We start from the raw sequence: 26,116 nt of genomic DNA on the forward strand, positions 1-26,116 counted from the left end.
GACTCGTACTTGCATTCAGAGGGAGAAAACTTCTGTTAAAGACGAACCTTCAGGTAGGTGCAAAAACAGGAAGTTTTAGAGCTTATATTACATCAGAATGAAGATGAACAGATGCTGCTCCACATCATGATTGTAAAGTGAAGTTAAACTTGGAGGTTATTTTATTCCCTTGTTTATTGTTTGTCAGATTTTCTGAATGCACAGCTCATCATATAGGCCTTCACCAGCGGATTCACAGATGTTTCCTTTTTCATAATATAGAACTTATACCTGCCTTATAATAACACAACACATGGACATCTACCTTCATACTATATGGACCTTTAAAGATTTACATCATTAGAGCTGAGAGCCACAAGTCAGAAAGTACTGAGGAGAAAAACACATTGTGGATTGGGTTTTGGTTACCATGACAACAGCCATACTGGGTACAGACATCTATATCTTTTCGTGCATTGTTTTGTTTTCAAATTTTCCAACATTAAAAAATTGAAAAAAGAGAATAAAAACTTTGTCTAAATATCTGAAACGTTCCAAAAAAAAAGTTCTCAACATTCTTTGCATGTTGTTGTAATTCTCTGTGCGGCCACAGGAGGCTGCAATTAAGCAGACATCTAAGCTTCAACATCTGTTACATAACAGCAGAGGAGGTAGAAATGAGCTCCATGCTATCATTATTGCAAATGGTGCTCCCTGGCTGATGTGGAGACTTTACACCGAATCAAAGAAACCGACATGCTCATCAGAAATGTCACAGGTTTTCTTTTTTCATGTGTAATAGAGACCTGAATTTACCCTAATGTGTCTTATTCAGCTCCATAAATTAGCCCCGTCATTACAGAGCTGATAACTTCCACACCAAATGAGACGGACGACCTTCTCTGTTCGCTGGTTCGGTGTCTTTAATGGCTTCAGCAGCTCGGCCCACCTGTGGCTCCACGAAGAAGTGTGTCATTAATGTTATTCAAGCCACAAGCACATCTCGCTAAGAGCAGGAACGCTGGCAGAACGTCTGGTGTCAATGCACCGCACGGGAGGTCAGCGGCCCCGTTAATGCAGTTATATGTTGCCTTTCTTTAAACTTTAATGTCACCTCAAAGCTAAAGTGGTCAATTCTGCACGTTAATGGATCCAAATGACAACAAAATGTCATTTGGAAGATCTACGAAGGTTCATGTTAAAGGAGCAATAGGAAAGTTTTGAGGGAGACCCTTTAAAAGGTCTGTCTGTCTGTCTGCTAGTGAAATATATTTTGTTTAATGCAAATAAATAATCTGTCTTAAGAAAGTTGTAGCCTCATCACTCTATAATCATATGATTAAATCTCAAAAATTGATCACAAAAGAGGAGAACTGATTTCCCATAAATGAATTTTGTGTCATGGAGACTGGTTTTAAGATTTAAGTGTTTCCCTCCCTCCTGACAAATCATGTTTCCCCATGTTTAATGGCACAGTATCCAGGAGCCTCAGATGTTATTACCATGAAGAGATCAGGCTGCTTTGTTGATGTAGTAACTAACCACTGCACCACAACTGCTGGCCTCAATCAAAATCATACCAAATTTCAAAAGTAAATTGATTACATATTTCTACATTCATTCACTCGAAATTTCACTTCACTTAGTTATTTGCTGCTTAGCGACAAAATCTTATAGCTCTCCCTGCTAGCTGGCTAACTAATGCTAGCTTGATCACTACCAGGACAATTTCTTCGTTGGAGCTAGTTTACTGCTGAAGGATAATAGAAAAGTAGGATGCAACATTTAATAAATGTTTTTTCATAAATAAATCAGCATTATACCTACAATGCCGTATGATATTATATCTATCAAATAAATAAAATACTCAGCAAAGCTTAACATCATGAAACACAGTGCCCTTAGTTTCAGAAACAGCCACAGACAGTGGAGCAGGTCCCTCATCATCTCCTGATGTTACTGAGGATGTGAGACAAGGTGAGCTCATATAGTGACATATCACAGATTATTATTACATGTTAAAATATGGTATGAACAGTTCATTAGTGACTATCCTAATAACCACTGCAGATCCATGTGTGTAACCCAATTATTTGTTAAAAAAAAAAAAAAAAAATACAGTTCAGTACAGGTCTGAGTGTTATCACAACCTTTGTGAGTAAAAAAGCATTTAGAGTCCTTCATCACAGCACCTGTTCAACAAGATTTAAACCTCCGCAGTTTGTTTTACAGGAGCACAGCGCGCTAACGTTCAGCTAATAGTGAACAAGCTTAAAGGAAACTTTGCTACAAACTTTTGTAAGCTTATAGCTGCAGCAGAGGGAGGAGGACGGAGCAGATGACCGATAGTGACCTTTGTCTGTTTTCCATTCAACTTCTCTCAGCAAAACTGTATCTTTGTTTATTTATCGCACGTCATATCATCATCACAATATTGGCCTAGAAACGAAGTCTATTAGTCCCTTTCTTTTAGGTCTGTTTTTGGTCTTTATCAACTCTTGAGGTTCTCTAGCTGCTAAGTAAGTAAGTAAATGAAAATGACAACTCACACTATCGACATTATAGTCGTCTGTCACCTAAAGCTTATATGGCACAATAGAAAATTACAGAGCAACAGCATCACAAACTACGACCTGTATGTATTTGAATTAACGTGCCTCCAAACACACAGTGCAACAGTCAACAAGACAAGATTTCAAAATGTGTTAAGTAGCAAAGAAACTCTTACCTTAGTTGTGTGGCTGTTCTTTCATTGAATTAAGGTTATAGAGTGAAAGCCTGTGTCATCATAATGAATCAGACATAGTTCTGATGTTCATCAGCAAACAAGGGAGGGTAGAAGCCCTTTTAGTGCTTTTGTTGTCTTGTTTCCCAACAGAATAAACTCTCAGTTCCACTAACTGTGGTTATTGGTCCTACCTGGGGGGGTGGCACCTTTAGCTCCTTCAGTTCAGGTCTTATTGGCTATCAGGTGACACCTGAGCAGGATCTTATCTTGGTTTGGTTCCTGTGCAGGTATCTGAGGCTTTAACAGAGGTGGGGTCCTGACAGGGAGACCCTTTGTCCCGCGGGGGCAGGATCTGCGACCCAGGGGTCGACCTGGTCTTATCTGATCCTCCCAGGAGTTCAGATCAATGACTACCGGGGGGGGGGGGGGGGGGGGGGGGTCAGTGAAGCAGAGGAGCTGTGGATTTAATAACAGGGGAGTGGGGGGCTGATAGTGGAGCACTGTATGGGACAGGTGCAACTGTGGGGGGGAGGATGGTACAGATGTTTATATCAAATGTCATGTTTCACAGAAACACCCACAGTACAGATGTTCAGTGACCAGTTATTAATTCTTTCGTATTTTTAGGTTGTCACAGGTAAAAAAGACCGTGACAGTTTGGAGTTTGCATGTGCACACGTCATGAGGATGGGGATAAAACATGTTATGGTGAAGAAACATGCAAAACACCTTCCAGCTTCCTTTAGGCTCAATATCAATTATCCAAATATGATAAAGAGAATTTAGGCTTCACAAGGGCCACAAGAGTTTTTGCAGCTTTCAGGTATATTTCACAATCATTAATTTTTCTCTCAGTGAATGTCGCTATCATCATTTTGACAAGTGGACTATAATAACAACAACAATAATAATAATGATCCTTACCAATAATGATCCTTCGCTGTATGTCAACTCCTCCCTCTCACTGTCCCTATCAGAGTAAAAAATGTTAATAACAATGTTTATATAATAGTTATATTGTTAGTGTTTATATGGACATTTTATTTTACCATATATTTATATATTTTAATGATTTTAGTCTTTATTTTTAACATATGCTGCCAAACTTAATTTCATTGTGTTTTTAACGCAATCATAATAATAATAATAATTATAATAATAACTTTTTTTATAAAGCACTTTTCTTAACAAAGCTGCTGCTTCAAATAAAAAAAATAAAACCAGGTAAAAGAGACTGAGCACAGGAAAACAGTAGAACAGCATAAAGTAAAACTATAATCCAACATTATGGAAAAGGCTCTGACGACAGGTTAAGAGAGGCAATACATTATGTAAGAACAAACCAGAATAAAACACATATCAAACATGACCAAAGACCTCAGACAGAGAAAGGCATTTTAAGAAGAGATTTAAAAGAAGTTAATGAGTTACAGTGTCGGTTCCAGAGTGTGGGGGCTCTAAGAGCAAAAGCAGAACTAGGACTGTGTGTAGAAGCCCATTCTCCTAATATTTCACTCCAACTGTTTAAAATGGGGCAAAATCAAACGCTCAAAATGTGGCGCTAGCGATCCGTCATCGCTGCACCTTATGTAGGGGTACAACAAAATCAACCTGCTGCTTAGCATCTAAAAACAAGTTTCGGTTCTTCCTGCTGTTCCATCCTGTAAAGATGATCAATGAAGCGATCAATACTATCAATCTTTTACCTTGCCAGATAGATTACAAGCCTTATGATAGGTATCATTATTAAAACAATAGTTGCTGCTGTTATTACTAAATAATATACATTTATAGTAATATAAAGAGGTGACGCACCTTAGACTGCACCATGTAAAGGTGATGGCCTGGTGGGCGGGGCGACGCTGAAATGGTTATGTGACACACTGACACACAAATGAAACGTTGCATTTCCTGAGCCTCATCCTCAAACAGGACACAACTGTTTAATGAAGTCTCAAAGCACCCGAAGTCAGGAGGAAAAACACACCTTCAAAATATATTAAGACAAAGAGGAGAAGGAGTGACAAGTGACAGAACAGCTACAGACCCAAGACATGCAACTGCAGTATCTGACAAATATGATTCATCCATATGTGACTATTACTACGAGCAAGAGAATAGATCTTAGAGCTTTGAGAGAAAGAAATAAAATGTCATTATTTCAACAGAATAAAAAAATGTTTTAATTTTACTGATCAAACAGCTGAGAGAGGGTTTAACAACAGATGTGTGGTGGTCATCTGCGCCACCGTCACACCTCACAGTCACGTGTCGGTCTGACTGACATGGAGCATCAGAGATGGAGCAGGGGCAGTTGGGAAAATTAGACCGATTTTTATTTTAACCAACAAAAGAAAATTCTAAATCAGTTTCTTTAGAAGAAACCACAATTTCTACCGCTGTTTTTTTTTTGTATTATTCCACATTGTTTTCCAAACCTTAGAAACACGACATCATTTTCATAAATAGTCCAACGGTGTTTGTACGAGTCTAAATCAAATCAGAGTGTAGACTATTGTGATGATGTCAGAATTTGACAGAATTTTCAGTGTGTCTTCCACACCCATCCAGATTTGGGGAAAAAAAAAAAAAGAAATCACCAGATTCCATTTCCACAAATTGGCCAGATGTTCCAGAGGTGTACTCAGCTGTTCTCTGTAGTTTCAGTCACTTCCTGTGAGGATGAACGGCTCTTTGTGTCTCTCTGCTTCCTCTCTGGTCACAGTTTATTGCACATCTTTGTCAGGCATCTCTGTTTCAGATCTGTGGAGGGAGGAGGGAGACAAATTCTTGTCAGCTGTGGGTTTAATGTGACCATCTTTAAAATAAGAAACGATTCAAATATAAAAACATATCGCTAATAATTCTGTACTGCACTATAACTGTGGTAAGGTGAAAATACCGAGGTTTCATCGTATTTTATCTGCAGTTCTGTTACTTTGACTTTCAGTAAAACTTAATCTCCACCTGCTGCAGCTTCCTGATATTAGCTGCTGTGACTCTCTGACTTAAAACTATATTATATATTATAATTATTATAAATAATCCCAACAGCTGTGACCTGTTACCTTTAGAAACTAACTGACACCTGAAGAAGAAGTACACACTTGCGGGAAGCACTCACGGTATATTTAACTACAGGTAACCATGGTAACAGTACTGATGCTTCAGGCTCGGTCAGCAGTTAAATGACGAGTGAAACTAATCCCGAGTTGAACTTCATCTGGTCAGTGGACATGACAAAAGAGAAGTGAAGAGTCCGCTGTAAGAAGCTTGAAGGAGGGAATACCACCAAACTTTATTTCTTCACTTTCACTTTGTCCTTTCATTTTCTTACACCAGCAGAGCTTAGTATCCATCATACAATCCAACCAGCAGCATGTGCATGTTTCCACTTCACTGCTGAAGTTAACATGGAAATGACTTTTGTTCAGATTTTCCATGTTCTTCCAATAGCTGCTTGCCAAATTCTTGCAGGTGTGACCTATTTGAGATCATGTGCCATTCTACACCGATAATCGCTGTATATATTCATCATAATTGTGCATCAAGCTGAAGTGTCAACCAATTACTTTTTCCAGGTTGTCAAATGTGATGATTTGCTGCTTTAAATCACGGTGAACATCCTGAGTTTTTGAAGACGTCATCTTTGGCTCGGAGGAACTGGGATGATAATTTTCACTATTCTTATTTTACAATTATAGAAATAATCACGAATAGGCTCCTATTACATCAACTTAGTGACCCTGTATCTGACTTGCTGGAAAGTTTACTCTGAAAATCCTCATGCAAAAACCATAATACTGTATCTGCTTAAACTAGAACGAGGTTGAAGTATGTGTCATGATGTGTATTTTGAGGAGGATTTATTAGAGGAGCTGTGTGATTTCTCTCTGTTGTCTGGGACAGACAGAGATTCAGAGCCAAGCGAAGGTGAAGAAGCTTTTAGTTTCTCTGCTCCTCACCTGGGGAACAAGCTTCCTGAACACCTGAGGTCTGCTGAAACTGCTCATTCAAATCGGGGCTAAAAACATGTTTGCTGCCACTTTTTCCAATGCAGTTTTAATGTCCGAACATCTAATTGAATGTATTTCCCTGCCTCTGTAAAGCACCTTGACTTGTCTTCAGTCTGAACGGTGCTGTATAAAGAAACCTGCCTTGATGTCAATTTCAATTTCAACTCAAACCCTTCTAAAAAAAAAAAAAAAAACGAGTCTAAAAATACACACTGAGGTCTAATGAGAGTCTGAAGGAGAACTGATACAGCACGGCGACTCCTCTCTCTGGCCTGGCGCTGGATGATCGGCGTGTCAGAAGCTGTGAGAGAGGCGGCTCTCTCTGCGACCTCTTCAGCCCATTAGCTCTGAGGATTCACGGCTGCGGCTCAGAGGCTCTTGCAAGAAGCGCTGCTCTAATGAGCTCTGATACCGGCTCCCTGCAACATGGCTGACACGTCCCCTTCAATACAGGTGAAGGATGAAGTGCGCTCCCCAATTATCTCCGATTCTCACACACACACACACACACACACACACACACACACACACACACACACACACACACACACACACACTTACAGCTCTGTTTGCGGTTCACTGTGTTTTAAAAGCACCATCATCAGACATCTCTCAAAGTCATTTTGGATGTTTTTGAACAACAAATGAACCCATGTGTTTAACATTATTGACTCCATGTTTCACCTGCCTCAGATTACGTTTTCTGTCTCATTATTAGCTAGTTGGCAGAATATGTTGAAAAAATACTGAACAGATTTCGATGAAATCTGGGGAAAAGTCAGCAGAGGCACCAAGGGAGAGGTGACTTGTGTCTGGTGTGGATCCATATTCAACAGAGCCACAGTCTGACACCATTTATAAAGCTTTTTATGTTTTGACAGAGAACTCCTGAACCATGAGGTTTAGAGCTTTTTGTTCTGTTTTTCTGGGTCCATTAAAATTGAATGAACAGTTTGACTTATTGGGAAATATACTTATTCACTCTATTGCAGACAGATCCCACTCTGTTTCCAGTCTTTGTGCTAAGATAATTGGCTACAGCCACACTAATACATTTTCATTTTAAAATGGTGTTTCACAACGAAAACGATCTCAGTCCAGACGAGCGTTTTAGCTCTGTATCAGAAAAAATCTCCATCCATCGGAAGAAATAACTGAAAGGGACGAAGATGGAGGGGAAAACAGAGAAGAATCAGCTCCCTCCCTGAGGGTCTGGGAGCAGGACCACTGCAGAGGACAGCCCTGTATTTGTGTACGACAACAATTCAAAACCAAACCAAACCAAACCAAACCACACATGTCCCATCTCCCCACCTATATCACTTAAAGCAAACTAACAAACCAAACACCTTCCACCTCCCCCAGTACTGTGCACTTCTCCCACCGATGGATGGTTCCCGGCTCCCCGACCCAGCCTCTGGTACCTGCTTTCTGCTTAGACCATGTAAAAAGAAGTGGGAACATTTATAATTCATTATCCATGTTGCATTCACCACTGGTAGTCGAGGAGGATGAGACCCAATCAGGAGGCGAGGCAGGTGGCTGCATCACTGTTTCTAGAAGTCGTCATTTGTGCCTGTCCAGACGGGAAACGCCACGCTGGAGTTTTCAAACTCAAACAGAGCAGCAGCGTTTCTCCAAGTTCTCAGTTTTAGGTGCTTGAAAACTCTGGAGTAATGTGGACGCCAGACGTGAATGTAGCTGAAGTGATGCGTTTTAAAACTGAAATGTATCAGCATGGATGTAGCCTAAAGATCCCTGGACATACAGTACATGTACAGTACATGTACAGTACATTACAGTACGGTATTGATCTTGTCTTCTAACTCTTGGTAAGAAAGCGAATAAGCTCCTACATTCCTTCAACATAGACTCTTACATGTTTCAGTGGATCACTGATATATTTTTATCCACTAATATAATAACAATATGAAAAATATGTTTTATATGAAATTTAGTTTTTCATATAACAGGTTTTATTCTTATTAGTAGTTTGGGAAAATTTCATGTTATTGATGTCATGTTGCTTTGCACTAAAAAATGTACTTCAAGACACATGAAATCTAGAGATATACACTCAGCTGCCAGTTTATTAGGTGCAGCTAGCCAAAACTAAAGCAGGTGAATGAACTGTACTGCACCATGCTGACAGGTGTCCTGTTATTTTGTCCACCTAGTTTGTGTGATATAATCAACACCTCTGTAAAGGAGGATTTATTGTTTATCTGTTACGTAAGACTGTATCACTATTAGCCAGGTTTACCTAATACACTGAGGACTGTACCTTATACACTGGCTACTATCTAGTGTTCACAGCGGCTCGTCTCTGAGGCTGAAGCCTGAGGCTCTGAGGAAGCCCATTGATCTGTGAAGTCTCAATAAAGCTTCACTTCTAAAAAATGGAGAGACTCCAGTGTAAAGCAGAGGCTGGCAGCTGATGAAGATTTGCTCTGACAGCGCTCTCAGAGCCGCTAAGTTACTCATCTCGGCTGCCGCCGATCGATCGTACCTTCCTCCACAGGTCACTTACTTCTGGAGAAGGAGACTCTCCTGACCCGCCGACACACCTCAGACGTGTGCTTCTCGTACCAGAGGTGGCTGTCGTCACAGTACCTGCAGGACCAGGAGATCACTGTAAACAGCTGAGCTTCACATCAACACAAACCTAGAATCAACATCCGCTCAACAACTCTCATCAAAACAGAAAGCCTCTTTTAGATGTACTACAGCTGATTGGCTAATTAGCTATCAGCTAAATAAAAAGGTAAACATGACCGAACTTTTCCTCATATTAGAGACAGTTCATTGAATTCTGTTGAATGAACACAAATTAACACTGATGTGAAACTTACACTTTCTACTGTTCAACCCAATTTAAAGCATTTACACTGGCAACAACTAATCCCGTTCTTCTACAAAGCAACAAATCAGTGATTACCAAGTCAAGCTGGGAGCAGAAAAACGTCCACCAGAGTGATGAGACGTGTGTGTAAATATTTATTGTTTGATCTTTGTTGCACTGGAAGCCAGGAAGAAGACTCCTTTTACTTTAGGCCACGAAACCTACCAATCACCCCTCGTATCTTGACCGGATGGGTCCTGATTTAAAAGAAATCAAGTAAGGTAGTCCTCCAAGAGTGCTGACATTTGTTACCTAGGTGTACCTCATTAAATTTATTTCATTCCAGCATGTGTAGATGTTTTGTGGATGTCAGTGTTTTCTGTTTTCTCACTTTCCATACGAATTTTTTAAAAACTCTCAATGGAGGCGAATCACCTTCTGCGTTCACTAGTTTCTCGTCCAGTTTCCTGGCTCTCCGACAATCACGTCATTAAAACCGCAATGTGTCATCTTGATGTAGAAAGTGTCATTTGCTGGTGTGAAAACCTTTTCATGCGCGTCTTGTGGTTGAAGGGTCTGCAGAGGCACTGCGAGAAGAACTTGCAGAGCTCGAGGACGCAGGGCTGCAGCTTGTGAGCGCTGACCGTGGTGGTGGTGGTGGTCGTCGTGCTGCTGGAGACCGACTCACCGGTCAGCTCCGGCCTCCTCCAAGGACAGCCTCTCAACAGACAGAGTGAGAGGTCACGTTAAGTCACAAAACCAGCTCTGAAACAGCCCGTTTTCTAACTGTATTTACTGTATTTCCAAACTGATCCACTTTCAGAGGCTCAATTACCTTGATCTGCCAAACAAAACCAAAGTAATTAAAACGTTAATTATCGCACAGGTAAGTTTGCACATAAAATAATAAGAGACCATAATTAACCTCTGGAAGCTCAGAGAGGTTTTCGTGTAAACCATCCTCACATCCATCCTTCAGATTCTCTCATTGTTTTCATGCTGCGTGACGTCTTTTCACTACTTAAATCCCCATTACAGGAATCACTGGTGCTGATGCATTCTAATCATAATTAATGCATTCCAGGTACACGGGCTGCTAATTACCATAAAAATCCATATTCAAATATGAATTTCAATGAGATACTTCTCCACATTCTGCAGCTATTCGCTCATTTTGCAGTCATCGTGCCTGTGGTGGAATCCAGGAACCTTTTGACAGTCAAATGTAAAGGAAACACTTTTCAATGCAAAGTTTATTTTTCTTTTGTTGTTTTTGTAAATTTCTATTTATTTTGCTGTCTAGAATTTATTAATTACAGTACAGCATGATTACAAAAAAGGCTGAGGTACATTTTATTTTATAAGATTTCACAAATGATAACACAAATGTATCGTGCGTTTTAATGGTTGTAAAATCATTCACATAAGGTGCCAGTCTGAATATTCAGTTGACATTTAGATATGTTTTGACCTTAACTGACTTTCCCTTTCACTCAGTTGTGTTTAATTGTGAAAAATAAATAATATAATTATAAAAATGTGTTGTGCATCATTCGCACACCACTGATGTGTTTTTCCTCTAATATCCTCGCAGCAGTCGGCCCCGGTTCGAATCCCGCATCGGACGGCCTTTCACTGCATGTCATTCCCCCTCTCTCTGCCTCCCCGTTTCCTGTCTCTCTCCACTATACTGTCCAATAAAGGCATAAAAAAAAAAAAAAAAGCCCAAGATTCTGCAAGGCTGTGCGCACAGTACATCACCTTCCTGTTGTCTTGGTCACAAACCAAGGTAACCAAAGTATTATGTAGTATTAGGATTCATCCTCTGGAGACAATTAATGTTTGGTGCAAATTTCATAGTGATCCCCCCAATATTGATATATTTAACTCAAATTAACAGATGTACACATCATGGTGGTATTTGAGGAAAAGTCAGGGGAAAAGTCAAAGTGAGTAGGATTCATCCTCTGGGAAGCATGAATGACTAACATCAACTTTCATGGCAATCTATTCGATATTTGTCAATTTATTTCTGTCAAGAACAAACTTAGTGTTGAATCTCAACATATTTGAAACTCAAAGCAGCTTAACAAGGTGCAAAATAAGCATGATTTTAAAATAATTGTTATTATTACTATTTTAAAAGAGGGTCATTGGCAGTAAACAGACTCGTGGTTTGCAGCTCATGTCTGTAAGTGGGGTCACATGCCACATTTTCATCTTCAGAAAGCCACATCTGCCAATATTTACTTTATATCCTATCCACTTTCATTTATGTATGAGTGTTGTGTAATAGAATTCAACTTATGTGTTGTTTCACAAAACACAAAACGTGCAGCTGATTCCATTTTTCAAAAAAGTCAACACAAATGCAACCAAGCCTTGACGTGAAACAATCTGGAGCTGGAACAGAGCCAACACAGAGCCAACACAGCACCAACACAGAGCCAACACGGAGCCAACACAAAGCCTACACAAAGCCTACACAGAGCCAACACGGAGCCACCACAGAGCCAACACGGAGCCAACACGGAGCCAACACGGAGCCAACACGGAGCCTACACGGAGCCAACACGGAGCCAACACGGAGCCAACACGGAGCCAACACGGAGCCACCACGGAGCCAACACGGAGCCAACACGGAGCCAACACGGAGCCAACACGGAGCCAACACGGAGCCAACACGGAGCCGCCATTTATAGTTTCTCATCACTGGTATATGCAAGAAATGTCAGGGTCAATCTATGACACGTCCACACACACACACACACACACACACACACACACACACACACACACACACACACACACACACACACACAGTGCAGAGATGTGCAGCTGGGCGACAAACACTCATTTTAATGCACACTAATGACTCAGTGACAGATTGCAAAGGACACTCCAGCCCTTCTGTTAGTTGCTAGGCAGAACTCATTGGGGAGCAGCTGACGGTTCTACAGTGTGATGTCACTGCCATCTAGTGGTTCTGCTGGGAAATGTGGGCAAATTTTTTAATGTTTCATCTGCTGGATGAGTAAAAGGCAATGAAATAAATACTGTGTTTAGGATTCATTTATTCATTTAATGTGTGTATCAGTTAATAAATGTCTCAGATGTCAGACGACAGGAAGCATTTTACCCTTTAGTCCTCGACTGGAAGCTAAAAGTATATTCACTTACGATCTGGAAACTTGATTATGACAAAATATAAAAATGTTTCTACATATCTACAGTATATTAAAAATGACACATTGAAAGAATTTGATTCAAAATTGGTAAAAATCATGACATAACTGTTTTGCACAGCATTTTTAAAAATTAATTTAGCTTATAAATATCAGTCCAGCTGCATTTCACCAGCTGTTTGCATGAAGCCAACTGTCAACCAGCAAATCAATATATGCCCTCATCTGTGGGTAATCTGGGGCATCACAGAACAACCCAGGTACTTAAGTGGATGGTGGAGAAAGTTAAGAAAATACATCAACATAAAGTGACAAATTTGCTTCCCTCAGGGTGTTTCTATAATGTCGTAGCTCACATTACATTTAAACTTTTTATTTTTAACTATCAACTGAAGTGTAATTGTACAGTATATATACACTTTTTTTGGGGGGGGGGGTTGCCTATTTTTCGTCCTTTTTAAAGCACCACTAGTCCTGACATCACAGTCTTTAAACAGGCATTTTCTCGATTTCTACATTATTTCTTATCTTCACTTTTTAAAGCATACTTGGACATAACATAACACCCAAGTGTTCTGTATAGCAAATTTTCAAAACAATCACAGGTCTTTTTATAATTGTCATAGAGCAAAGACATTATTTGGCCCAAATTCTGAAAAATGTAAGCCTACTTTCTGAAATTCTTCAAATATTTTGTGAAAACAAACCTTTCCTGATGTGGATGAATTGTTTTGGTGTTTGAAATGGGTTTACCAAAGCCTATAGGGTCATAAAAATAGTGCAATACATGAGTAAAATAGTAGATAAATGGATAATAAATGCCTAAAATGAAATTTTGAAACACCAGTGAGTCGTAGTGTTGTCTTTCACTCTACTTTAACCAAATCTTAGAGGCTATGAGTCACATATGATCTCGCAAGATTATCTAATGTAAAAGTGGACAGTCTACAGATTCTAACAACATTAAACCATATTTCTAAGCTGTACTATCGCAAAGATATGAATAGAAACAGCCATCCACCTCAGAGGGTTAAAGCTACATGTGTGGATCAGGTTTAGTTGTGTCCCACTGACCTGAGGGGAATTTACAGGTTGCAGAGTTCACAGTCGTTACATATACAGCATTACCTGCTGGTTATGAGGTTTTTGTAAATAATTCATATAATAGATTTTAACCCTTTTCTGCATCTAACAACTATTCAGCAACTTCACATCTTTATTTTATTGTTATTTCATATAACACTTGGGATTGTGGAAAAGAAAAGGTATAATACGTACAATCTGATGAGAAGTGGTACAAAAACAGGATTTTTTGCCTGGAACCGAAGGTGATATTTTCAAACTGAGTCTTTTAGGTTTTGTTGATGTAGCTGCCTGTAACATTTCCAAATCCTTATATTACCCAAGAATTTATTTTACCTCTTTGATTGTGAACCATGCAGCTTGTATTGTTGTTTGTCTTTCTGCCGAGTCTCTTTTCCCTCCCAACAGGCTCACTGATCATGTAGCCGACAGAAAAACAATGAATATTTGTCCTTAATTTGCTTTTAACCTTTGCAGCTTAAAACCTTCAAAGCCTTCACATAAGGGTGGGGGGGGGGGCTGCGCCTGTGTTACCATGGTTACTATCTCAGCCTCTTGCAGGGCTTCCTCTCTCTCTTCTTCCCATGCTCTGACACAAACGCATGTTAGTCTTTCTATAGCTGTGAGGACACACTTTGACATAATGCTTTCCCTATAGCTGCTTACCATAACATTACCCATCACCAATAAATGCCTAACCCCGAACCACATTATCACCTGAACTCTAAAACAAAGTATTAAGCTTCAAACTGCTTCTTTGAACCATCACAATGATGGTGTCAAAACAAACATTTGTCCACACTACCATGGAAAGACATGTACACACACACTCCACACACACTCCACACACCACACACACACACACACACACACACACACACACACACACACACACACACACACATACACCTTTCCCGGGCTAAAATTGAATCAGTAAGCGTCGGTGTGTCCAGAAATGATGTGATTACAGTCATTTTCTGAGGGCAGGTCAGTCAGAGTCACACTGTCAAACAGAGAGCAGCCTCATGACTGCAGCTCTTAAAGGCTCTTCACGGCAACTGCTCCAATTATTTGTCATAAATATGTAGATATGGCATTTTTATATCTTGCTTTGAAGTCGTATATCAGCCGTTTGCTTTATACTCACTGCAGAACAACAGGTAGTTCAGTCGAGGCATTAAAGGACCTCTGTTAGCGTTTTCTTAACATGTGACATCTTATTGTGTGAATAATGACCAACCTCTCCTACTAGGAAAAGGAGGAAGTAGCGCATCTCAAAACCTCCTAAGAAGGAGATGTGGTGGTTTGTTGGGCATTGTCTCCTTTCAACCTTTGACAACCATCTTTCCCCAACCTTTACTTTTAATTACTTAACCTCACTCATACCTTACCCACACAAGCAACTGATCAGCAAAAACAGTTTCCAACCTGGTGTCCATCCTGTGGACGGTGAAGGTATTGCAAGTGGGCCGACAAATCATTTGCAAAACAGTACAATTTTATGTGAAAAGATGTAATCATAAAAAATGTTTCTTTAAATATATATATATATATATATATATATATAAAAAAAAACTCCTTTCACACTTCAGTCTATCACTGCAATAGGCCAATGATAGGAACTTTAATGTTGTTGCTACCGGACCACGTCATATACTTGTTTGCTATCTCAAATTGACCTCTGATTGTGCGCTAACACATTACATCCATGGCACAAACTGAAGCATCAAAATAGATAGGTGATTAGCAACAGGAAGAATTAAAAGGAAAGAGTAAAGAGACATAAAATCAACAGGTGATCTCTCCTCTGTCAAACAAAAAAGAGAAATTGAGCTTCCCCTGCTTTGCATTCAGTCATTAATTTTTGATCATTATCATTAAAATAAAAACTGCTCCAAGACATTATTTGGCCGCCATATTGTTAATGGGTTGACATTTTTTAAATTTTCAAGTGGACCATGAGCTGGAAAAGGTTGTGAAACACTGATATATGGTAAATTCTATGTGTTGTCTTGGGAAGCATTGATTAACAACCAATGTTGACATCTTAGTATGAGCATTTGTCGTCACTGTTAGAAAAAAGTTGTCAACATCTGCCCACAAGCACTAATCAAAAACATCTTTGAATCTCCTTTAGAGTTGGTTTCCCTCAATAGATAAACTAACAATGTTTTGAATGCATTTTTTGAGTCGCACCTATTGGTGATTTACATATAATAACACCCCTAGAGTTGCTTTGCCGACATTTTTTGCTTGATTAATGTAGCAACAGATACTTACAACAGATGCCCATACTTCACTTGTTTTAATTAGAGTATGCTCATGAGTACTATCTGTGATTTTCAGGCTTCAGTCACAAGATGCTTGTGTGGATGATACCGCCACAGTTGTACCTTTTAGTCTTTTTGGGTGAACAAGCCCTTTAATTTCACTAAGCTTCACTATAATTGACCGGTTGACTCTTTATATGCAACACCAAGCACAGACACAGTGTCTTTCACCAACTACTGATTTCCATAATATTAAACCAACTGATCCAAGAAATCTTTACCTGGTCTCTCTGTTTCCACAGACTTGCTGGGTGTTGTAGTTCTCCAGCTCAGAGGTCCTGTAGTCCAGCTAGCAACTGTTGCTCCCGCTGTAGGACGGGCAGGTGAAAGTCTCGTCGGGTGAGCTGTGGAAGTCGTGTGCTGGGTCATTGTTCTCAGCAGGTGTGAAGCTGTGGTCATCTGGCTCAGACTAATCACTGGTGAGGATGTCACTGTGGTCAGTCGCGTTGTACTTGCAGCAGCAGTTAAGGACACAGTGGTGACCGGTGGGGTGCTGGTTGGTTGCAGAACTGCTGTTGTTGTTGTTGGTTTTTGTGTAGCTTGTGACTGAGCTGTTGTCACATCTGGTTTTGTCGCTCCTCGTGATGTAACTCTTTGTTCCATCACCGTTTGTGTCGTCCCTACTGTCGTCTCCAGTCTGTCTGCCGTAGTTTCACTTTGTGGTGCGACGGTCGGAGGTTGTTGAGCTGTTGCCGGCAGCTGAGCGGTGGTGATCTCTGCTGTTGGAGCAGCTGTTTCTTCCATAGTACTTGGTGAAACTGACGAACCAAACACACAAGAGGAAATTAGAATCACTTCCTGGTGGTTGTCTGCCTCCTCCACTCAGACTAGTTTCAGGTTACATCCCTGTTTATCCAGAGTCAGAGAAAATATGAACCATTTGTGTGAAAGTTTATGTTAGTTATGGCTAAAAAGTGTTTTGTGAGGTCACACTGACCTGGATTCCCTTAATTTCTTTGTACCACTTTATTTTACAGATTTATAAATATAATGTGGCACTAATTAGTGGGAAAATTGGCATTTTAATGGCAGATGTAACAGAGTGAGTCTGATCTTAAATGAAATGACCCAAGCATTCATCAGCAGCCTCCTGCAGAGACTCACCATGTGCAGTGGAATGGACTCTGCTGGTTAACATGGAGCTCATCCCAGATGGAGAGATGTGACTCAGATTTGTGGGCAGCTGGTGCCATTCTGCGGTTCGGAATAGATATTTGGAAACAAAATATGAATTAAACATCTCTTTAGTGTCTTATGGATCACAACAGACGCTTGTGACTGACTCACCGACAGGGAGACTGAAGGAGGAGATGTTACCTGCTTGAAAAGAAAGAAGAAAAGTTCAGTAAATTTTATTCATTCTGTGCAAATTCAAGATGACAAAGACCATATATTGGAAATGGGCAAGAGGCAAACTGCTGTAAAATAAAAACCTGACATATAGGATTTTTAAATCGAGTTTAATATACAGTAATAATAGGAGAAATGTGTTGTTTTAACTTCAGCATTGTTACCCACACATCTGTCTAAAACACCAGTGAGAATCTAAAACAATGTAAATGCTTTTCACCTGAGGTTCTGGCTTTGTGTTAAAGTGATGCTGCCACCTGGTGGTTTTGCTGTATACTGTCAGTGAATGACAAAAAAAAAGCTGAGCATGTGGCAGTCTCTTCTTTCACCTTTTAAAACCTCAAGTTTTTTCTAAAATGTCACCATGAATTAATTTAAATTTGGAAAAAAACATCCTGTTTCACCTCTTCACTAAAACTATATGATGTTTTCAAACCACATGTTTTTATGGCAGCACCATTCCATTAAATTGTATTATTTTATATATCTTATGTATCATTTTAGAAACATTTCCCAAAATTACACCATAACAGATTTGATCTCTTTTAAAGGTCTTATATATTAAGGGATTTATTTTTCTGCTAATAAATTTTTGATTATTTTTAATGTCCAGTAACTGAAGCGAGGCTCTGAGTGTGTGTTTTAAACACACCTCTGTGAGGCCCTTCCACAATGGTCTGGTTGAAGAGAGGAGTGATGGAGGCGACCTCCCACAGCTCCGGCACCTCTCTGCCTGGACAAAAAACACACACCGACACTTCATCTTCATCACCAACATCATCATCCTCACGCCCAAATGACATAATAATTAACTTCATTAATATCCAGGGAAAATATGCTTCATATTCACGTGTCAGTGACATGGTGGAAGAACCTGGTGTTCACTCCATGATATAGAACATTACATAATGACGGACAGTATATAGCAGTGTTGAAGAGGTGTTCCAAGTTACAATGTGACCCATGTTTGTGAATTTGAGTCATTAAAAAAAGAGAAAGAGAGAGAAATAAAAGATTAATTACATGATTCATTGAGGTCAGAGCTGGACAAATCCATTATCAAACTGTTTCTGTTCTTTCTCTCTCTTCATCCCTTATGAGCAACAGCAATCTGCAAAACCTTCAGTTTGTCTTTAGTTAAATAGCAGATATTGATTCTCTTAGTTCTTTGGACATCATCCATTTAACTTTTTTTTTCTTATTTAAATTTTGATAGTTAAAATTGGGAGATAAATATGATATGATTTAGTCTGGATTTTTCAGTTTGCATTTGTAAATTCATTTTTAGAAGAAGAAGTTGAAGTCCACCATTACACTACTACTAGTTACTAGTAATTACTAATTACTAGTGTAAATGGGACTAAAAGCATTCATGTTTTTTACCAGGTTTGTAATTTCTGTGTGTATTCTAAACACAAGGTAGATTTATTGTGTGTTAGCAAGTTATGTAACATTACTGTCATATATTTCTTTTTTTTTTTTGGTAAAAATGTATTTTAATCTGCAAACTCTTTCTGCCACAGAGGCTTAAGGAGGTCAGGTGAGATAAAGAGCTACAAAGCCTGTGTTAGCCCCCCCCCCGAAAACAACATCACTTGCCTCTCAGGGCTTCCATAAAAAAAACGAAAAAAACAAATTAAACACAAGGCAACAGATGAAATAACTGATAAAATACAATAAGTAAAGTATTGTAGTATTGAGCTCTACTTACCCATCTTACCTGCCATCACACAGATGTAAATACAGTCAGAGTTGTTCCTCTGGCTCACTGACAAACACAAACAGAAAACACACTGTAAGTACTGTATATCTCATTATGAAGACCAGCCTGTAAACAACAGGGAATATATGATATGATAAAGATATGATTTTTTTTTTTCCATTTACATCAACATACCTGATAATATGGAGGTAGATTTAAAGAGCTCATGTAGGTAACTGGTTGAGTTTCCGATCACATCCAACAGAATGGCTGTAAAGTCTGGTGAGAAATGCAGTTTGGGAGTCAAATGTTTACGAAGTTCACAAAAGAAAAATATTTTTAAATACTTCAAATGAGACCAAATGTTTAATTGTTCCTACCAGTTAAGTCGTTGGTTTCATTTGTGACACAGTAACAGAATCTTCTCCTGAACAATTTGCTTTCTACACTTCTGATGCTGGAAACTGAAAAACAACAGTTGAGAGTCTGAAACTGCAACATCAAGCATCTGATGGAAATACAAGTTTTAGAAAACAAGTGCAGACACAAAGAAACAGCTCCTGTGCAATATGACCTGATTTAAATACTGATTTTAAGAGTTCAGAGGCATTGACCTAAAACTGACACTTACACTGTCACAGACACTTAAAGGTGAAACATGTAAGATCTGAATTTTAGTTTAAAATGTTCAAAAACTGAACTAACACCATGAATAGCATGTGAAGGGGCCACAGTGATGATGTCATGACCAAGACCTCCATCTATTGTATTTCAGAGATCTCTACTGAAATGAGCATGCTAACCAACTAGCTGTGACCTGTCCCGTGTTGTAATACCACTTTATGACACTAGATGCTGTGTGAGTCGGTAGTAGTTTAGCTAGTCTGCACCTCAGCAGGAGTTTTGTCGACACTTTTGTACATAGTTTTTTTCATAGTTTTATTTTTTAATATGTGTATCTATGTGTATTTATCTATTTGACTGTTGCAGTATTTGACCTTTTTATTGTTATTTCCTCTTAATATGTTTATTGGATACTGCACCAGACATCAGGCCAAATATCTTGTAAGTAAAAACCTACCTGGCAATAAACCTTATTACTGATTCTGCCTTTGTGATGATGTCATCATCCCTTCCTCATGCTGCTGTAGCCTGACACCATGTGTCATGCAGTGTCCCCTTGCCTTCATATTTTTATCGGTAAATAAAAACATACTGTTTGTATCACAAGTACTCATAAATTGTTTCAGTGCTATCAATAATTTTAACTATCAACAGTTAATGCACATATAAATAATAAATTATAAGGAACATGGGGAAAACAACAACATGATTAACTGGACAGGGGTGAAGAGGTGAAATGCTGCCCTCTATGGAAGTGGATCAAGTAACACGATCTTACACATTACACCTTAAAACTGACAGAGCCTGAATTTAACAGATAATCCAGAGTGAAGCTGTTTTCTTGTTTAAATCTCCAGTGTGTCTGAAAGTGTCTCCTAACACGTTTCAACAGACTGCCTCAGCTTTCTTATTCGTGTTTTATCAGGATTCCTACACCTTTTGGACATCCAATTTAAGGACATTTCAAGGACTTTCCAGGCCAATTTACCTCAAATCAAGGACCCAAAATGGCACAGTCTGAGAAATGGATAAAGGTTAATTACACAACATTGTGACAACACAAAGAATTTCTACAATGAGAACTAGCAGGAGCTCACAGACAACAATTAAAACAGAAGTGTGAACACTTTTCAATTGTGCAGTGATGACAGACTTACTTTCTGTAACACACTGCAGCAATACAAGTCAAACAGCTGAGACACACATATCCTGTGTTCTATTGCTAAGTAAAAACAAACAAATATCAAATTAACTTCAATTTCTATTTTTGCACAATATAATAGACCCACTTTAATTTAAGTCTATTTTCAAAAACTTTCACAACCTTGATTTTTTTTTCAACTCCACAAACTTTAAATGATTTCAAGGACCCTTGGAAACCCTGTCTCATTCTTATTTAACTGTTTTAACTCAGTAATACACAATAAACTGCACCCACTGGATGAATTTATTATAAAACACCCATTCCTTTCACTGACTCAATAAATTAGTTTTAATGCTATTATTTTGAAATCCTTATTACATGTTCAGACCTTAGAACCTTGTCACTGATGCAGTTTTAAGTGTTTTACACTACAGGCAGTTACCCACTCACACCACAAGATGGCAGCACTGACAAAGTTATATTTATTATAGACTCATCTCAGCACAGTGCCAATGCAAAGTATGGCTGATTAGTTTCTGCACTTTAATCTCTTTAGTCTCTGAGCAGCTTCAGGAGGAGGAAGTTCATATGAAGTTAATACTTACTGTTGTAGACCAGCAGGGTGAGTTTATGGAGAGCCAGAGAGCTGTAGGACGTCACGCTGAGGAGGGAGAAGAGCTGACGGGAGCCTAGGGGACAAGGAGGGTGAATATTAAACTTTAGACAGTATCTGCATTGTTAAAGTTCAACATACGTTCAGGAAACTAAAACCTCAAAACCACTTGGTTAAGAAAAGTGAAAGATTGAAAGGTTATGGGTCAGTCATTAAAATCTCACAAATGACTTCTACTTGAATGAAAAGTGCCACCAGTGTCAGAGACAAACACCTACACTTCAATATAGGAACGTCAAGACCACCACCACTGAACGTCATCACTGACTCTAAAACACTTAATCAATGCTTGTGACTCAAACCTATGATGGACCAGATTTGACCCACAAAATATTACATTGAGACGGGAAGAAAAACTGATGCAAATCAGGGCATAATTTATGGATTTGGTTTAATCCACAACATTTCAGCCTCCAGTCAGGCTCACTCTTTTCTACAGATCACTTTAAAGACATTTTCAGTGATGATGTAGCTCATATGGCAGACAGGTGGATCTGTGGAAATCATCTTACATGCTTAATGAATTATGAAAAAATTACAAATTGATTGGTTGGCAAGTACTATGTAAATAAAAGAAATATTATTATCATCATCATCATCATTGATTAATTCACAATTTTTTCTTTTCTTAACTAATTTTATTAACCATTGCTGCCTGAACACCAAAAACGCAAATAGCAACGTTTTTTCCAATCTTTTATTGTCCAATGTTGGTGAGCCCTTCAAAATTGTAGCCCCAGTGTCCTGTTCTGAGCAGAGAGGAGTGGCACCCGGTGTGGTCTTCTTCTGCTGTAGCCCATCTGCTTCAAGGTTCCACGTGTTGTGTGTTCAGAGATGCTCTTCTGCATACCTCGGTTGTAACGAGTGGTTATTTGAGTTACTGTTGCCTTTCTATCAGCTCCAACCAGTCTGGCCATTCTCCTCTGACCCCTGGCATCAACAGGGCATTTTCACCCAGAGAAGTGCTGCCCACTGGATATTTTCTCTTTCAGACCATTCTCTGTAAAACCCTGGAGACGGTTGTGTGTGAAAATCCCAGCAGTTTCTGAAATACTTAGACCATCCCGCCTGGCACCAACAACCATGCCACGTTCAAAGTAACTTAAATCACCTTTCTTCCCCATTCTGATGCTCGGTCTGAACTTCAGCAGGTCGTCTCGACCATGTCTACATGCCTAAATGCACTAAGTTGCTGCCATGTGATTGGCCTACTCTATATTAGCATCAACGAGCAGTTGAACAGGTATACCTAATAAAGTGGCCTGTGAGTGTATCACTATCGATATAGGGACATATATTACATTTCTGTATTGGTAGAACTAAAGTCACATTTACATTTCTGGAATGGAAACAACAATTTTGACGGTTGAATATTAAGTTTTGAAATTTTAAAATAGCTGGACGATGGGATTAGCTCAGTTTTAAAACTAAGATTTGAATGTCTTTAATAAATTTAATAAACTTCAACCTTTCATTAATTTTATGAAAACTGAATTTAAATTTAGTAGCCTATATCTTAGCCCTGCAGAACATGTAAATATGTCATATACAAAACCTTTAGGAGGCACTTACATTTAACTGCTTTGTCAGGTAATTTACCCTAAATGTCACAAACCAGGTTTTTAAAGGTCAGTTCACTCAAATCTCCAAAAACAGCATCTTTACCTCCAGTGTTATCAAGCAATGCAGACGTTTATATTACATTGTGAGGCTTTGCAGAGTCCAGGTGATGGTTGAACAGAACAACAAACATGTGTCTTAATATTATCAAGAGTAACAGTGACAAGGTTTGTGGATAAATATGTTATTGCCCATTTTTTTTGGTGCTTTGAGCAGCACTGAGTTAATTCCTTTCACTGCCATTGTGTTGAGCTGTTTTAGAGACAGACATCTCATAACCTCAGCCAATAAAACTGCATATGTGAACAGATACCAGAGGTTCATTTGGAGACTGGAGTGAACTGGTCCTTTAAAGCCGATATTTTATGACACTAAGCAGCCGTTTGACCTCTGTAGGAAAAAAAAAACAGAGGAACAGACTGACGCTGTAGCTTAATCATGGCATACATGAAAGATTTACAGCTCAGAATTGATCCTCCACTTGAATGATATTATGACAACGTACCCGATTGGCTTGAATTTATTAAAGTATTGACCAGGGGAGTGAGGTCGATGGCAGCTGGATCGATGAGCTCTGCTGGGATTTCTGGGAAATGAAAGCAGACAGTTAGGTCAATGGGAGCTTATTCTGCTTTTAATCTCTATTATGGAATTAGCAGCGTCAGCAAAATGTGGCAGTGTAATTGCAAGATGTAGTAAAATGACAGAAATGTGACAGTAACCCAGAGGGATTAGCCCTTGGGGTGGTGGTTATTTAAAATAACGTGGTCAGTGTAAGGGTTAGTCTCATATATTGATCCTATATTGGCATTTTATTAATTATGGATATGTGTCTTTATTTTTATAATCATCATTAGTGCAATCTGATGGATAATTAGACCATGGCTGCAGGAACAAATGGATTTTGAGTTTTGATAAGATCTTTTAACAGTTTTCCACATTGACTATTTCATGTTCTTAGATTCTGAAAAAGATTCTAACTCTAATCCACGATTATCTGTCATTCAATAATACATCACACACTGTATGATGTATTATTCTGACATTGAAAACTCACTTCTTCAAAAACAAAATCATTTAGCACCATCACCAGTAATAAGTCCCTGATAAAATGAGATTTATTACTAACTCATAGCATTACTAATATAAAAGGATCAAGTTAAAAAGACAAACAGAAAAACTATTAACAACATGTCAAAGTGTGAATAATTGAGCTTGTGTGTCAATAAAAACCTGTGTTTCTTTGTCACTGTGACTTGTTCACGCTCAGTTTTCTGGACAGGGATTTGTTGAATAAGACAGTGGATTGTTGTGTGGACTGACATCAGCAGATGAAGCCTACAATAAGATGAAACGAGAATCACCTGTAGTGTCCAGGATGTCTCTTCTGTGCCTGTCTTCCTTCTGTCTGTGTCTTAATGCTGCCGGGAGATGAAAAGGAAACTACACTTAAAAATTAAAAATTTTAAAATGGTTAGTAAATTATTGTTATCCTGGTGAAATAAAGTAAAACTGTAACTGAAATCAAAAACCAGGTTCTCCAACACTGAACAGTCCCTCAACTTACAAAGCTGCAGCCTTCACAACATCACCTGTGAATTGAACGCAGCTTAATTTCTTCAGCGTTGATCTGAGCTTTATTCTTAACCACAACTCCCGTACACTGTAGTGCAACCCAGAACACTGCATTTTCAACTGAATTTCATTGAATTGAAAGGTTTTATGGGTAGTTTTTCTATTGAAGTGGCAAAATATTACACTATAATAAGAATAAGAATGATAATAATAATAAACTTCAAACCATCAATAAAAAATGATCCATCAAATCCAAAAACAGAATAAAACTCAGACATAAATCAAATGAATTCACTAACAATTACATGAAATAAAGTGGAGCTAGGCAACTAAAACTATATATTAAAAAAATCTAATAAAGACTTTTTTTTTCTTTCTTTTCTTAAACAACATATTTTAAGGAGATATTCTAAGGAGCCTCAGATCTTCAGGCCGGGGGTGGGGAGCCCTGCCCGAGGATCTGAGGCTGTGCTCAGGCTGAAATGTATGATAAAGATGTGACAATATCAAAGCAGGTGAGACTGTCTCAAGATTAGTTCAAGAAACATTCTTCAGTCACAACTATTGGGACTTTACTGTATATATAAAAGGTCACAGTTTCCCACACCAAAGGACCTCCAGTATTTCAAAAACATGACATGTTTATAAAAGATTTTATAAAGTCGAGACTACGAAACTAAACTGAAAATCAGGATATGTTCAGACCTACCTTGGCTGAAAAGGATGAGGAGTAAAATAGTAGTAGCACAGATGATAAAGCAGAGACGTGGATAATGTGTGGCTCTCTGTAAGCCTGCCATGGCCCTGCTGAAGTCCTGCTGAAGTCCTCCTGAAGTCCTGCTGAAGTCCTGCTCCAACCACAACACCCAAAAACACACAAGCTGGATCAACGTTTCTCCCGTTTCAGCTGCTCCACCTGCAGGTGTCTCAGGTAAATTTTGAGCCGAGGTCAAACAGCTTCCAAAGGTTACTGACTTTTGTGAATGTGTGTGTGCAAAACATCCTCTGCTCCCTACACAATGATGTCATCAGGATGTATCCCCACCACTGCCATCAGTGGACATTCACAACACCGCTGGAAATACAAACTATTCTTAATAAGAAATACTTTAAAATTTGGATAAAAAAATTATTAACTGCATAATTGTCTAATTTTCCCCCTGCTCTCTGTCTTGTTGGCTGCAGTAAAAAGCCTTTTCATCCATTCAACCATTAACAGCAGCAGCTCTATTAACATTCCAATAGGAAAACTATTTGTCATCCAA

General features: G+C 38.9%; 1 protein-coding gene across 1 annotated transcript; it reads right to left on the reverse strand.

Moving 5' to 3' along the window:
* Window positions 1-4,940: 4,940 nt before the first annotated feature.
* Window positions 4,941-25,658, reverse strand: hhla1 (HHLA1 neighbor of OC90). The gene is made up of 14 exons (XM_023396714.2): window positions 25,561-25,658; window positions 24,641-24,697; window positions 23,782-23,862; window positions 21,589-21,672; window positions 19,596-19,679; window positions 19,411-19,494; window positions 19,225-19,281; window positions 18,166-18,246; window positions 17,451-17,483; window positions 17,268-17,357; window positions 16,385-16,921; window positions 10,112-10,283; window positions 9,254-9,336; window positions 4,941-5,470 (listed from the first exon to the last, which is right to left on the reverse strand). The coding sequence occupies exons 1-14, from the start codon at window positions 25,649-25,651 to the stop codon at window positions 5,427-5,429; spliced, it is 1,578 nt and encodes a 525-aa protein (XP_023252482.2). The 5' UTR covers window positions 25,652-25,658; the 3' UTR covers window positions 4,941-5,426.
* Between the last annotated feature and the right edge of the window lie 458 nt (window positions 25,659-26,116).

This window comes from Seriola lalandi, unplaced genomic scaffold, assembly GCF_002814215.2.
Source record: "Seriola lalandi dorsalis isolate HSWRI2012SDOR001 ecotype SW California unplaced genomic scaffold, Sedor1 jcf7180002054982, whole genome shotgun sequence".
Classification (NCBI taxonomy): Eukaryota; Metazoa; Chordata; class Actinopteri; order Carangiformes; family Carangidae; genus Seriola; species Seriola lalandi.

Coding starts and splice junctions, on each gene's coding strand:
- hhla1 (XM_023396714.2), bottom strand. CDS start 25,651: ATGGCAGGCTTACAGAGAGCCACACATTATCCACGTCTCTGCTTTATC. Junction 10,284..16,384: donor TGTGGAAACAGAGAGACCAG/GTAAAGATTTCT, acceptor GTCTGTTGAGAG/GCTGTCCTTGGAGGAGGCCG. Junction 9,337..10,111: donor CACAAGACGCGCATGAAAAG/GTTTTCACACCA, acceptor CTGGTCCTGCAG/GTACTGTGACGACAGCCACC.